At 40.5% G+C, this 15,073-nt stretch overlaps 1 protein-coding gene across 2 annotated transcripts in view; it reads left to right on the forward strand.

Moving 5' to 3' along the window:
- The window catches only part of insra (insulin receptor a), a 51,260-nt gene that overhangs the window by 16,425 nt on the left and 19,762 nt on the right, over positions 1 to 15,073 (forward strand). For both annotated transcript variants that reach the window (XM_019266272.2, XM_019266273.2), the window contains exon 3: positions 11,642 to 11,978. In XM_019266272.2, the coding sequence (XP_019121817.1) occupies positions 11,642 to 11,978 (337 nt within the window). The remainder of the gene's footprint in view (positions 1 to 11,641; positions 11,979 to 15,073) is intronic.

Here is a 15,073-nt window from a genome sequence, read left to right on the forward strand (position 1 = left end):
GGGGCCTGAGGTGCTGCCTCGGTAGCGGCGGACACTTTTATGAGACCAAAATACTGATGGGTGACGGTGGAGGTCAGCAAGGCAGGAAAGAGAACAAACTCAGTCACTAGTAAAGTTGTCTGTGGGGAAATGGGAGGATATTGTTGCTAAGCTTTATTATTTTGAGATGGAAGTGACCCCTGGTGTGAAAAAACCTGAAGGAACTAAGACTTTTATTATATTGTCCACATATTGTTCATTATTGGCACCGAAAACTTCGACTCTGTCACTTTATACCTGCCAACGGTGTAAGAACACTGCTCTTTGATGTCGCTCTGACATGTTGATTTCATTGCCTGTAGCAAAGCCTTAAAAACATGAACTGTGTTTGAAAACCAAAGCAGCCTTGTCCTCTTCCCATCACAGGAATCATTCGTACTGTTCCTATTTCTGTCATGGCCCCTATTCAATTGGTATCCTCTATATAATATTAAACCTTGCAGCTTAAATCTGGAACTTTCTGCAACAAGAAGTAAATAATCTTAGAGGTAAAACAAATGTAATAAACAATTTTGACTTTTTACAACCTTGATGAGCGTAAACGGTTATGAAATGAATGAAAATGTCCTCAATTCACCAGTGAGGATAAATTTACTTTGGCTCTACTCCCTGTGAGCAAAATAAATTTACAGTCACAACTCCTATGACTTTATTTCATGCCTGCAGCGTGTGCTCAGAGATCGCATGTAGCGTTAAGTCAAACATCATCCAAATGCAATATATAATGCACAATACTGCACGTTCACATATGTCCAGTAAGTTCACAAGGGAAGGGGCCATAGATGAGTAGATTATCTGTCCAAAAGAGCCAGTACAACCCCAGCATCTTGTTTGAATTCCTTCTCTTTTTCTTTATTTGTTTCCACTGTGCAGAAGCTTAAAACCAATATTCAATTCGACTGTGAGCTATTTGTCTTTCATTACTGAGTTCTTTGCTTCTTCTGTTTTTTTACATTTTGGTGCAGAAAATTATTATTAAAGAGCCCTCATGAAATGCTTTATGGCTGAATGTGAAATTAATTTGAATAAAAAGTTTAACACAAAGACAAGCAAACATCGTTAAAGAATGGGGAACATATCACAGCAAGGAAGCAATGATTAAAAAGATCTTGAGATCAGATTTAAAACACTCAACAGAGCTGCGTCAATGCCAAAAAAAAAAAAAAAAAAAAAAGAGCTGCGCCGGTGTTTGTTTGACTTGGCTGCGGCAAAACCTGAAATCCACACCAGCTATGTGTACTACCCTGTACTCATGTGATTGAGGAGATTACAACGCATGAAACAACAGATGGCAGAACATGCTTCACTTCATCTAATGTAAAGAGATCTTTATAGCACAATTAGTAAAACCTTGTAGAATAAACTTGTTCCTATTTGACCTGATCTGTGTTGCAAAAACTTTGTTATCATCCATGAACAGAAACAGGAAAAAAGGAATCAGACAAGATCAGACAGATGTGTGTAAGTCGTAAAAATCTACCCCAGTCTTCTCTTTTAATGGCTCAGTATGCTGAGTGCTACTCTACTAGCTTAAATCCAGACTGCACTCAGACCCCCTTATACACACACACACACACACACACACACACACACACACACACACACACACACACACACCATGAGTCCTTTCCTTTGAGCTGACTTAACTGCTCTGGCACTCAGTCTTGTGGAGCTGCACCCTGCGAACCCTCGCCGTTCAGCTACTGGAGCCATTCCCATGGAATCCCAGACATTTCAGGCATTTGTTAAAGCTGGGCCGACAGGCGTTTCTTCCCTGCTGTACGCGCTCACACTCACCACAGCCATGCCGTTTACAACAGCGCACCGCTGTTTTACTGCTGGTCAAATCGGCCCGGCGTGAAAATCTTTCTTTTTATCGACTCGCACAAGCTACATGCCACCGTTATCCGCGTTTTATTGGTTTGTTTTTTCTATTGAATAACTTCACAATCTGTCACACCGGTACCAAATAGTTTGTTTTGCATGCAGCATGACAAAATATCACTATTGTCTAATGTCATAACACCAAACTCTGTCAGAGCCAAGCCTTAATGTCTTATTTTTGTGCGTAAAGGCTCCACATCAATGGAAAAATAAAAAACAGTAGTTAATATGGCTTTTGAAAACAGTGTTTTGTGAAAAGGGAGTTGAGTCAGAGAGTTAGAAGTATACTCTAATGACTTTTTTTGTGTAACGCGTTAGTTTCGTGCGTTAAACAATCAGTAACTTTGTTGTTTTCTTAGTAGTAAGTAAAGATCTAAGTAATCTGTTGCTTTAAGAATTTCTCCAGATAAGGAAAGAAAAATTCCAACTGCGGCCTGCTTTTTGTCAGACAGTACTGTGCCATCTGTGGATGTGTCAGCGGAGGCGCAGCACTGTGATGATGTGTCCGTGCCCTGCTGACCTACGTTACCTGTGTGTGTTTTCGAACCGCCGGCAAGATGGCAGAGAGGACAGCTTTTGAATCGTGGATGTACGCACATTATTTTCAATTCGCCAGCGAAAAGGATAACGGTAAAATGCACGCTCTGCGTTGGTGAAAAGCTTCTTCTTAGACCACAAAAAATTCCACTTTCGATTTAAAAAAAACAAACAAAAAAACATCTTGTATCCATTGCTGACTGTCTTTCCTGTTATTGCTGTCCTGCAGAGTTAATTTGGTTGGATGACTGACGTTATTCATTGTGTGTCTGTGTCAGTTAGTGCAGCATGTGCGAGGCACTGCAATCGGCTTTTAATTTTTGATAAGGCATGAGTACTGTAACGACTTTTAGTCATAGGTGACGCTGTAATGTAACAGATTACTTTTAATTGATGGTAACGTTGTAACCCTAATTAACTACTTTCCAAAGTAACTATACCCAACACTGATTGTAAATTCATCACTAGTTCATCTGCAAATCATTTTAATTTTAATTAAGTAATTCATTTCTTTGCCTATAAACTGGTAAAACTTTTGCCTAACTAACAAATCAATAACATAAAAAGTAAGTTTCAGTTTACACTGATATTAAGTTATTCCTCACAAGCTGAAATCAGACTGTTAAACATCTTTGCTTGAATTGTTGAAGTAGTTGTCATTAACTTTATTAATTGACTGTTACAGCTCTAATATTACACACAACTCAAGCAATATTATTCTTCTCAATATTTTAAAATATTTATTTCTAAAAAGATTGGTTCACTATCTCAAATGTCTTTTGAATTATAGTGTCTGTCAGAGGAGGTCTCTATTTATCTCTGGTCTTTGTTATTCCACAGTTTAAAACAATTTTCTTGTTTTATTACACACAATTTGCTGTTGCCAGTGCCGGAAACATAAATCACAAGCACTTAAAAGACACGCGCGACATAAATAAAGAACGTCTTCGAATGGCAGCACCAACTGTGCGCACCTCCCTGACTGCCCAAATAAATAAATGAACCATTATTAAAAAACAACACAGCTCTAAATCTCCAGCGAGATTAAAGAAATGCACATTTCTTCTTGACACTTAATTTTAGTCTGGTGACAACTTCTTCCTGCTAACATTTCTTATTCACTGCGTTCGAGACAAGGGTTGTGTGATGTTGCATTAATGACATAAATGTGACACAAATGCTTTTGATGTCATAACAGGTAGTCAAAGACAACCATAGAGGTAGTCATTATTTCAGCCTGACACTGTGCCCTGGAAGGAAATGAAGATTCAAGGCCGTGGCGTGCGTCATTTGCCTGTCAAGCAGGCAGTGTAATTGGCCATCAGTGAGTGCAGTGTTTATCATTTCTATTCCAGTCACGGACAAACTGGATATCCTGCCTTCAGATGACCACGGCGGCGGGGCGACATTAAAAACAAAAAGTGCTTTTCCATGTTGTTTGTGTGTTTTTGTTCTATTAACGGAGGCCGGGCTGGTTAATGAAATTGTTTACGATTCCTGTTGCTACCAGAGTCGCCTGTAACGAGCCCTGCTGCTGCTGAGTCAGACCAGCCGACAAGTGGTTACCAAGAAAAAATGAGACAAATAAACTCGGGTCATTAGCCACCGCTCTTTATAAAGTTATGTTCAGGCAACAACTTTAATCTTTTTCTGTGAAATACTTAACTTTACATTAATTTGAATTAGATTGACCAGAGGTTGTTTGTGATTCTCTGTTTTGGCGCACAATTGAATTATTAACATTCCTGACTGATGCCTCTTTTGGGCTTTCTGTGTCCGACAGGACTAGATCATTGAAGCTTTTTTTTATTACTAGATTAATTGTTTGGTTCATAAATTGTCCAAAAACAGTAATAGATGGTCATTACAATTTGAGACCCATAGTCATATCTTCAGATTGCCTTTTTCATCTGACCGATGGCCTGAAACCCAAAGATGTTTAAATCACGATTCTTTACAGTTGTAACTATCCTTTTTTTCGGTCATTATCAATTAATCTTCAGGGTTTTTTGGTAATTATTCATCAGAAAATGGCCATTCTTAGAACCGAATGTCCAAAACCTGAACATATTTCACTTGGCTGTTTTATAACCTAAAGAAGAAACAACTCAAATTTTGAAGCTGGAACAAATATTTGGCATTTCTGCTTGGCAAATGACTCAAACAATGAATCAGTGATTTAAATGGTTTCTGTGGATCGACTTATGAAATAATCAACCAATTATTTCAGCTCTATAATGATATAAACTAAAGAGAAGGATCAAACTTTCATATTTGAGATGCTGGAATTGGAGAGTTTGGTGTCTTTGGTTGATAAATTAGTTAATTGATTTATCATTTATCACAATTGTCAGTTGTTTTTGCTCTTTGTATTTTCTCTCTCAAATGTGAGACGTTAATTTTGATTGTCTTCAGTCAACAAAGCCGGGGGCTGTTTGAGACATAATAAAGCAATTCATTAAATGTCTAATTAAATGTCAGTGGGCATTGTCAGTGATTTTTCAGGTGAACATTGTAGCATTTGCACAGAGCTCCTGTCTCTACATGACTCTGCAAAGTCAACAACTTAAATGTCATGCACTCAATGAATTCATTCATTGTTGATTTTATGTCCCGCCATCCGTCCGTCTTCATTCGCCGCCATCTCATTCTTATTAAAGGTAAAGAGGGAGCTGCAGTCGGCAGAGAAGTGGAGACTATACAACATATGTTCCTCACTAGCAGAGAGGAAACCAGCTCTGTATTAATGATAGACGTTCGTGTGTATCAGGCCACCAGTCGTCATCGCCTAAGGCTGAAATCATACATTTAACGTGCCAAAGGCACTGTCAGGAATTTTGATTCGATTATAGAGCTGGAAATGTCAAAGGTGCCGTAGACTGATGTTAGCTATTATACTTAAATAAAACAAAAGAACACAAGATGTCTGGCTCGTACTTGCATCCGCAACTTATTGGATTTTGTGTACTCAAAGTTATAATGTTGTGTTTTCTATGACAGTTTTCTGATAGACTTGGTGGTTATGGACTTGACGGTACTCAGCAAAGAACTCTGAAGGCCTTCGGTTATTAAATGACCAGAAAAGTCCTCATACACTCTGGACTGATGAAGGCAAGACAGTAAAGATAGGCCTTTTGTCATATACCATGCACGCGTTTGTGTGTCAACGTATAGACATACACTGTTGCCACATATTCATAGTACAAACATTAAGGCAACCAGCAAAATGGGAGCAATGTAGCAAGCAGAATAAAATACTTTCAGCCAGCACTTCTGATGGTTTACTGAATATATTTTTTTAAAAACACTGTTGCAGTGAATGAAGCAGAGGTTCAGCCTTGCGTGCAGTTTGGTGGACTTGCACCAGCAAGTCTGTTGTAACAAAACCCCTGTACATCCAACAAAAACAAAACATTATTATTATTTATTATACAAGCTTGACTTGGTACCTCGGTAAGAACAAGTTCTCCAAGTGGGCATACCAGCTGCATGAAGATGGGGTTATTGAGCAATGACAACCATTGCTTGTTATATTTGGACGTTGAAGTGGATGTAAAGTATGCATTTCATGTTGAAACAATTAGTTGATAAGGCAATTACTTTGCTTGACGGAAAGTTCAGTTTCTTTAATGAGAATGTTTTGGGGGGGGTTTCAGATCACAACTGAGCATTTTATAGACTAAAATGGCCATTAGTTGCACGACTGTATGCATCGGCATTACTTTTCAGATAAAATAGTTCTAAGTTTCTTTTTTGCCCCTGCGTCTTGAAATATTTTGTCAGCTGTTGTGCCATGCAAAGCAGTAAGTGGCCATGAATCCATGTCATCACTCTTCAAAGTTGAATTTTGTCAGTTTATTCAGTACTCGAGTTGCTGCGCTGTCATCCTCTGTTTGTTTTAAATTGTCAAACATTGAAGAGATCGTTATTTTGAAAAGTGTTCTTCTTTAGATTATTCTCTTCTGGGCCTTCAGCATAAAAAAAAAACTTTCTTTCATAAGAAACAAAATACTACTCTCGTCATGGATGTGGAATTTTAATTACCAACCAGCGCACCGCTGCATTCCCGCTTGGCATTTTCTGGGGTCTAATATGATCTCAATGCAAAAAGGCCTGAATAAGCTGCTGCTTCATCATCGCCATAAAGAGAAACTTGGAAAAACTCGCCACAAAATGATTTTAGGGTCGAATGTGGTTAATGCCAAGCACTGAGGCTCTTAATTTTAGGCTGAAATCCCAGATTTTAGGGCGCGGTAATGTGTGTGTGCACATTTTGATGTTGTGAGAAACAACAAACAAGGATAGAAAACTCTTTATACAGAGTGCGTGCATTGGTTGCAGACAAAGAACTGTTGTGAACTGTGTGAGTCATTCCTTGCTAGCAATGTGGATTCTTTCTGCCTTTTTTGACACCCCATGCTGTTGAAGCTCGCCGTTGTCTGGCAGGCTGCGCAAATCTGTTTCTTCACCTCCCATTTCCAAGTTGGCATCTCCCTGACAGGGTGTATTCATCGCCGTCGCACAAGGGAGTTTCACTGGTTTGTTGTTGATGTCCGCTCCGGGGATTGAGCGTCTCATTGTATGGCTCTGACCCCCTCCTTCATCCAAGTGAAACCTCTGCTGATGAGATAAAGAGCAAGGCATTTCTGCAGCATTATACCCCGGCCTTCATGTGATCCTGCTGTACTTTGCACAAAACCGCATGACAAGACATCAGGCAAGCCCTGACCAGTGTGTCAGAGGAGCCAGAGTAACAAGGATAAGGAGTTCAGAGACAGGAGGCGGTGCATACCTTCAAGACTTTAAAAAAAGATGTAGCCCATTGTAAACAAAGTCCAACTGCTGACCAAGCACCTACCTCCCAAAAACCCCATTGATTTATTGTTGTCAAGCGATTTTACTCTGTCCAAATGGAAGATAAGTAGTGGAGATGCTGACAACACCAAACTGAAGCTCAGCATAACTAATTGGCAAACTGAGAAAAGACCTCTGCTCTTGGTGAACGCTGCTGGCTTCAGGGTTTATTATGATAATAAAGGAACTGTGCCTGTATTAAGAGATTTGCATGTTTTAAAGGAAGAATGACAAACAGTCTCCTCTGCGTCCTTCTCGCTCTGAGAGATCAAAGATGGCTTGGGGTGGCCCCACTCTCAAAGGTCCTCAGGGTCTCGACCTTGAAAGCATTTTTGACGAGCACACAAGAAATAAGTCTATCTCCTTCAGTGTGGCCACTGTTGTTTGTATTAGAAAAGCCTCTATGATGTCTAATACCTCTAATTTAGGATCAGCTACCAGAATTGATTGCACCTCGGCAGACACGGCCAAGTCAGCTGCTGGCAAAGTGAACTGTACAAATCTTTTGGACAGCGAGTTATTTGTTTTGATGGTTGCCCGCTTGTTCTCTCAGGTGTCACTCGGTGCATGTCTGGAACTCGACGTCAGCCGCCGAAATTGGCTCACCCACATTAACCCGTGTTGTTTGAATTGGCCAATGCCTTTGTTAAAAAACATCAGACATGTGACATTTTCATTATCTATTGCTATCAACTCAATCACTTGACAGTTCAAAATGTTGAAATATTCAATTTAATGGTATATAAAACAAAGAAAAGCAGAAAATCGTCATGTTGGAGAAGCTGGAACTAGATGATTTTTGGCATTATACTTGAAAAATAATAATAAAAGTAATCAATCGATTAGAAAAATATTTGTCCTAATTTTTGTTGGTGGATTAATGGACCAATTGTTTCAGCTCTAAATGAAACTTAAACATGCAATATAGGGCTGTAACTAGCAGCTATTTTCATTATCTATTGAACTGTTGATATTTCTTTTCAGAAAAATGCCAATCGCAGGTTCTTAGAGGTCAAGATGACGTTTTTAAATATCTTGTTTTGTTCAACCAAATTTCAAATCTAATAAATTTAAAATGATTTGAAACAGAAAAAAGAAGCAAAAATCCTAAAATTTGAGAAGCTGAAACGAACAAATATTTATGTTTTTGTTTGATTTATTTAAATTAATGGAATGATTGACTGAAAATTGTTCAATTCATTTGTATGTTGAGCGCCTAATCTGTTAATTCACTAATTGTTTCAGCTTCAGTGCATTATATGTTAATATTTAAACAGATATGTGTGGTTTCTCTACATTAGAAGTCGACCGCATCGTTATTAAATAACTGCTTCTCAGCCGGTTTGTAGAGGGGAGGCATCAGTCGTTCAAACAGATATCTCAATCTGGATGGTATTTTTCCAGTTGTTCCAGAGCCAGTTGAGGTCTGTAAAAACTCCTAATGGGTTCGGGACACGATGAGACATGATGCATCCCCCGAGGCACCGAGCTGTTCAGCACCACGCTAACGTAACACGATTGTCCCAGCACGAATTTGAACCCCATTTATTAAAGAAAGCACCACGTGTCTCTTGACAAGGACTTGAATATAAAGGAGTTTGCGGCAGCGCCGTGTTCCCCCCTTCAGCACATTCATGGAAAAAGAAAAGCGCTTTGTAAGATTGTGCTTTTGATGAGTATAAAAGCAGCCGATTCGAAGTAGTGTGTGCAGACGGAAAGACTGCAGTTAGTGCAGCTCTTTTTTTTTCTCCTCTTTCTTGCTCTCGTGTCGTTTTTTTTTTTTTTTTTTTTTGCCCACCTCCCATTTCTGCTGCTGTCTGACTGGCTGGGAGGGAAGAGAGAGGGACACAAAGGGTTAAACTGTGTGCCTGTCTTCCTTGGAGATGGGAGAGGCCATTTGAATGGCTAGCTTCTACAGCTAGCCAACACATTGGCTAAGGCTGAGGGTGGATCTGCTGCTGGGCCTGTGCTCTGACATGGAGCGCTGCTGGAGGATCAGGAGCCTGTGTGAGCGCACAGCAAAGCTTTTGTGTATGTGTGTGTGTGCGTGTGTGTGTGTGGTGCATACATTTAAGGTAACATTGAAGGGCAGCTTTTTAAATAAACTTTAGGAACAGAAGGAAAATCAATATTTTTGCTTTTCAGCGTGGGAATCATCTGCACTGCTCTGCAGGCGAAATCTCATCAGCGAGTAGATTATTTAGGCTGACGCAGATAAAAGGTGGTTATATCATTTGTTTTTCTAGCGCTGTGGCCCCTTTAGCTTCCCCCCCCCCTCGCACTGCCATTCTCATATTGCTGTTGCCCGCCCCAAACACACTCTTTATGCGGTTCAAGATCATACCTCTGTGAATGTAAGAGCACAGTGGGTCCATGTTGTTTTGTCCGTTTAAGGGCCGACCTCATGACATCAGTGAAGCCAGGCGGATTTAGACAACACGTCAGGCTCAACAATAGAAAGTTAACAAAGTAAACTACCAAACAGTTGCTTTAAAAACACATTATTGAGATTAATTGTGTCGTAATTTGAAGTGCACCACCCAAATTCCCCTTTCAGGTCTCATTTTATGTGGCTGAATATTAGGTCAGACTCGTAAAAGACACACATACTTGCAAGTTTACGGCCTGACCTGTGACCCACCCCTAACCTCAGGCTTTCATTATCTGCCGTGCTGCTGAACGGTCTTAATCTGGCTCTCGTGGATGAGAAGCTAATCTCAACAGGCAAGTCAGTCAGCTGTATTTACTTCTGAGAACCCACCGTCCATCCTGGCAAACACTTGTCCTCATTCCTACGCAGAGACAACAGCAGCGTGCACAAACTCTGGCACACTTAGCTCGCACACAAACATGCAAATCCTGAGAGTGTGGTGTTTTAATGTTATGTAACGGGCTGAGTAAGAGAGACACACACACATGCAGACGTATGCATAAACAGCCATCCTGCAGACTCATGTCTCTGTCCTTTAGTTGATCGTTTTTACGCCCCAGAAACATCGCTGAACTTCAGCGACTTCATGACTGTCAGCACACTTGGTGTTTATTTCTCCTGTTTTGCTCGCAAAGAGCTCGTGTAGGTCATGTTGCTAGAAAGATGTGCTTCGGTTTAGTTCAGCTACTTTAGATGATTTAGGGCTTGTTTTTACTGCGGCTACTGCAGCCAAGGGTTTAGGATATTTGTCATTTATCACGCAAAGTTGATGACGAAGGTGTTGTACAACAACTATATCATCTGCAGGGCCTCATTATCAGTTGATCTGTTATTTGTTTTATGATTAATACATTGATTATTTCATATAAATGTCAGAAAATAGACTTTCTTACAACCTAAAGTTTTATTTGACTTGTTTTGTCAGTCCAAAACCTAAAAGTCTTACATTTTTATTGATAGAAAACAGTGAAAATTGTAAAATTAAGACATAAAAGAAGTTAGAACTAATGACTATTTGCTGTTTCTGCTCGGCGAAAGGCATAAATGATTGCACAATTGTTGTATATTCATTGTCTGTCTGTTGCTGTGATGTTTATATAGAGTATATATCTATCTAAGCAGCATCCTTCACAACATAAAAAGTGGGGTAACATTAAGTATATTTTGCATGTTTTCAAACTACTTTCTCGGTGCACAGCAGTCAGAAATAGAAATTGTCAAAACAAGCCCTTTTAGAAGAAGATTTGTAAATAGACTTTAAAGAAATGCTGATACATGTCAGCTAACTTAACACAGAGTAAGACACAGGATGCACCTTTTTAGGTCAGGTCTGTTCATGCCTTTTCCCCCAGCATGCGCTCAGCAGCAGCTCAGGCTGCTGTTTCAGTCACTCATGAAATGGAAAAAAAGGAACTGAGCAAAGACATCTTGCACGTGTCTCGCTTGCAAAATACTGTATGCTTCGAATAGTTTTTTTTCCCCCCCTCTGACTCACTTTCATCAAGCCTTCTGGATCAGTGTCTGTCCTTTTGTTAACTAGTGCTGGATCCCTGCTGTTCGTGTTCAGTGTGCTTGTTGGTCATTGGCAGATGGTGCTCTGGACTGCTGACGAGTGCAGCGAGCAGGGATTCCTCCTCTCCTGCTGATGTGATCATATCAGAGCTCTGTGGCGCTGGGGAAATAAAGATATACTGTCATTAGAGACTGGTTAAAATCACCAATGTCACTTGGGGAACGGAAATACTGTGTAGATGTCTGAATGATGATAAGCTCCTTTTTCCTCTGCGTCTCTTCTTGCAGCTCACATTCAGTATTTAATACTTGACTACATTTGTCTTGGGACTGTCTCACCTTTGCCTCACTGACTTGACCTTGTTGTTCCTCTCTCACCCTCAGTGTGCCCTGTTCAGTGTAAACATCGAGCCTGCACCAAGGACGACCAGTGCTGCCACGACCAGTGCCTGGGCGGCTGCCTGAAGCCCAACTCGGCCAGTCACTGCGTGGCCTGCCGTGGCCTCCAGCACGGGGACAACTGTGTGGAGCGCTGCCCCGAAAACCACTTCACCTACAAGGGTTGGCGCTGCGTCTCCTTTGCCTTCTGCCAGGATCTCCACAACAGATGCAAGCGGGAGAAGGAACACAGCAAGAGCCCCGACTGCCACGAGTACGTCATCCACAACGGTGCCTGCATCCAAGAGTGTCCCTCTGGCTACACGACTGTCAACTCCTCCTCGTAAGTGGACACTCATGCCGGTCTGATGGGCTTTTGATGGTTTGATGCAACGATGTTTGATCAGTAAAGCTTGTTTGATATTCTGCATGCACACATGCACGTCAACATTTAATCCTTCACATAGGAAGACTTGTTGATTCTCCTACATGTGCGTAATTTCACTAAAACAAATCTAATTCTGTCACCTTCATGCACATGGTTAAAAATAAACACAATGCCTTCATTTACAACTGCATTTTGCTCACTTCAGTTTGATTATTATTAAAAAGACTCACAGGTATTATGCCGTAATCATTTGTTTGGCGTATTTGACCCGGACACTCGAAATGGGGAAACAGAAATGCAACAAATAAAAAGGAAGGAGGTGACCTTTTCAGATTTTTGTGCACAAAAATGAGAATAAGAACAAACATCGCAGTGCGTATCTCAATTAGAACAACAACAGGAAATAAAAATGTCCTATCTATGAAGAATACTGAGATTTTGCACAGATTCCTGGCTCGGTTTTTTATCGTCACTGTTTTTGAAGGTCCCCCTGCTGAGCTCAGACTAGACTCTGTATATGTGCACACACCACCCCTATTTGTGTGTGTGTGAGGCTGCAGACAGCTAGGTCAAAAGTGGTGCAGCGCTGTGGGAGGGCTGGCACATCTATGCTTCTGCTTTTGACTCAGTATCCGTCCCCTCTCTCTATATATATATATTTGTGTATATGTGTGTGTGTGTGTGTATATATATATATATATATATATATTTTCTTTTGTGGCTCACGCTGCAAAAAAATATATGGTTGTTTACCAACTGGCAGTGTCTGCATTGCGGTGTGCCAGCTATAGAATGAGACATCTAGCCGTGAAGTGTTATTTCCCTATTTTCTCTGCATCTATAATTTACAACCTGTTGTGTTTATACATTTGTAGCCCTCTTGAAAGAAAGGCATTGTCGTACATTGACCTGCCGGTGACATAACATCGCCTCCCTCTTTGACATCTTAAGTGAGTCTGTGAGCAGGCTGTTGATTACTGTGGACGTGCCTGCTAGCACAGAGACTCAACACAGCCATAACCACTCTGCTGTGACACGAATGGAGAAAACTGCTGGATTGTTTTCTTCTCTACATGTCTTGCGCGTGGGGGAGTCACAGGCATTCGAGAAAGGCTACCAGTGCCCCACGGTGTTGGTCCTTGACTCTCTTGGCTGGCCACAAAGAGATAGAGGTGCTGCCTGGCCAGCAAATGCAGCACCGTAGTCCAGGCAGCCTGTCACTGACAGCGGTGATGACAAGGAAAAGTGGTTGCGCTACAGCTGCGGTGTTTGCGTTGTCATGTGTATTTAACCTTTATTTATCCACAAAGGATTTGCCAAGCACCTAATCTCGGTTTGAACAACACACAGCTTCACATTCATCGAGTTACATATTGTACATTCGCACCTGAGAGGTTTTCTAGTGGGGCTCTCTGAGCAGATCCAGCTGCACTAGAGCAAATGAGGGTGAAGTGTCGTATTCAAGTGGCCCCCTGCCATTTTAGAAAGGAAAGAGTGCTATTGATTTTCTGTTCACTGTTCAGATTTTCCATGTTGGCACACAGTTTAGAAGACATGCACATTCAGATGTGTTTAGGCGTTTAGCCAATAAAATGACAAGAATTAAGACACTCCTTTTACATGATTTATTATCGTCAGTCCTCGCTAGTTCCAGCTCTTCACCAGACACCAGACTGTTTTTTTAATATAACATCTAATTAAACTGTGAAATCGGTAGATCTTTACTAGTGCAGAAGAGAACAAAGAAAAGACATGACAACATGAAACACAGCAAACATCTGGCATCATCTGGGATCAACTGATTAAAGTGTGACATGACTTCTGGTTTATGAAAACACTGAATGATATTCTGACCTGACATGCGGTACATGTCTAATTTAGATAATAAAATAGACAATTAGAATAAAGTGAATAAGTTTTGTTGCAGGTAATTGCATCACATGTACATGTGTAGTATATTTAAACTATTCAAACTATCGTACGTCTACTACTGGTGGCACTTGACCTCCCTGTAGTGGTACTTTCTGGTAAATATTTTTTGAAAATTAGATTCAGTTCATTCTTCTTAATCTCAGCCTATGTCGTCACGTTCATGCATGCAGTGTTCAGCCATGATTAGCTACGAGCTAAAATGTTATGGAGGGACATTAATTGGAGGTGAAATGCATGCTTAGAAAACACTGAAGAGAAGTGCAGATCTTACGTGGCCCTTCTCCACTAAATTAACTCTGATTCTCAAACTTGTAACATTCAGAATTCACCAACAGCCAACAATAAATAATGAAGTGAATTATGAAGAATATTAAAGAAGCGTTGGTGTTTGTAACAGTGGATATTTTCTGAAGTGGTACATGGTGTAAAAAGTTTGAGAAACACTCCAGTATGATATAATTAGTGCAGAAATATCAGTACATTTGTATATTTGTGTTTTTATTTTTCCTATATTGCATGTATTGTAAGTTATTGACTTAAGAGCTCAGGGGCTGATAAATTTAGTCAAAATGAGCCTCTTGGTGTGCAGATATGATCATTTCTGCTCTGCCTCGAAAACACTGCTCCATCTTTAGGTTATTTTTTAACTATAACTCCCTCTCCGTTCCCTTTATGGCCCATCTCTGTGGCTTTAAACTAAGCTGTGGAAATGAAAGTGCTTTGAGGATAAGCGGTGTACTCAGGCATTATGAGTGTCTAGGCTGAAAGAGCAAAATGTGGCACGAGAGAGGGAAAAAGGTCAAGATGGATCAGGAACGTTATGAGCCAGATGAAAAAACAATGCACATACCGTTCTTTTATTTTCAGGTTGAGTTCGACGTTGAAAGCTCTGATTAATCTCATTTACAGACCACAATACCTACCCCTTGTTTTATTTTTCTCATGTATTTATACTGTAGCACATAAGCTGCCACCAGCTCCCATTATTTGGCACCCACAAAAGAAATGCCACATTCTTCTGTAATTGTCCTGCCAGCTTACTCAACTGTTGCAACACAAAAGCATTCTTACCTCATGAACCAGCTGGCCCGCAAAAAATACTTTAACACACTCAGGAC

This window comes from Larimichthys crocea, chromosome II (assembly GCF_000972845.2).
Source record: "Larimichthys crocea isolate SSNF chromosome II, L_crocea_2.0, whole genome shotgun sequence".
In the NCBI taxonomy this organism is placed as follows: Eukaryota; Metazoa; Chordata; class Actinopteri; family Sciaenidae; genus Larimichthys; species Larimichthys crocea.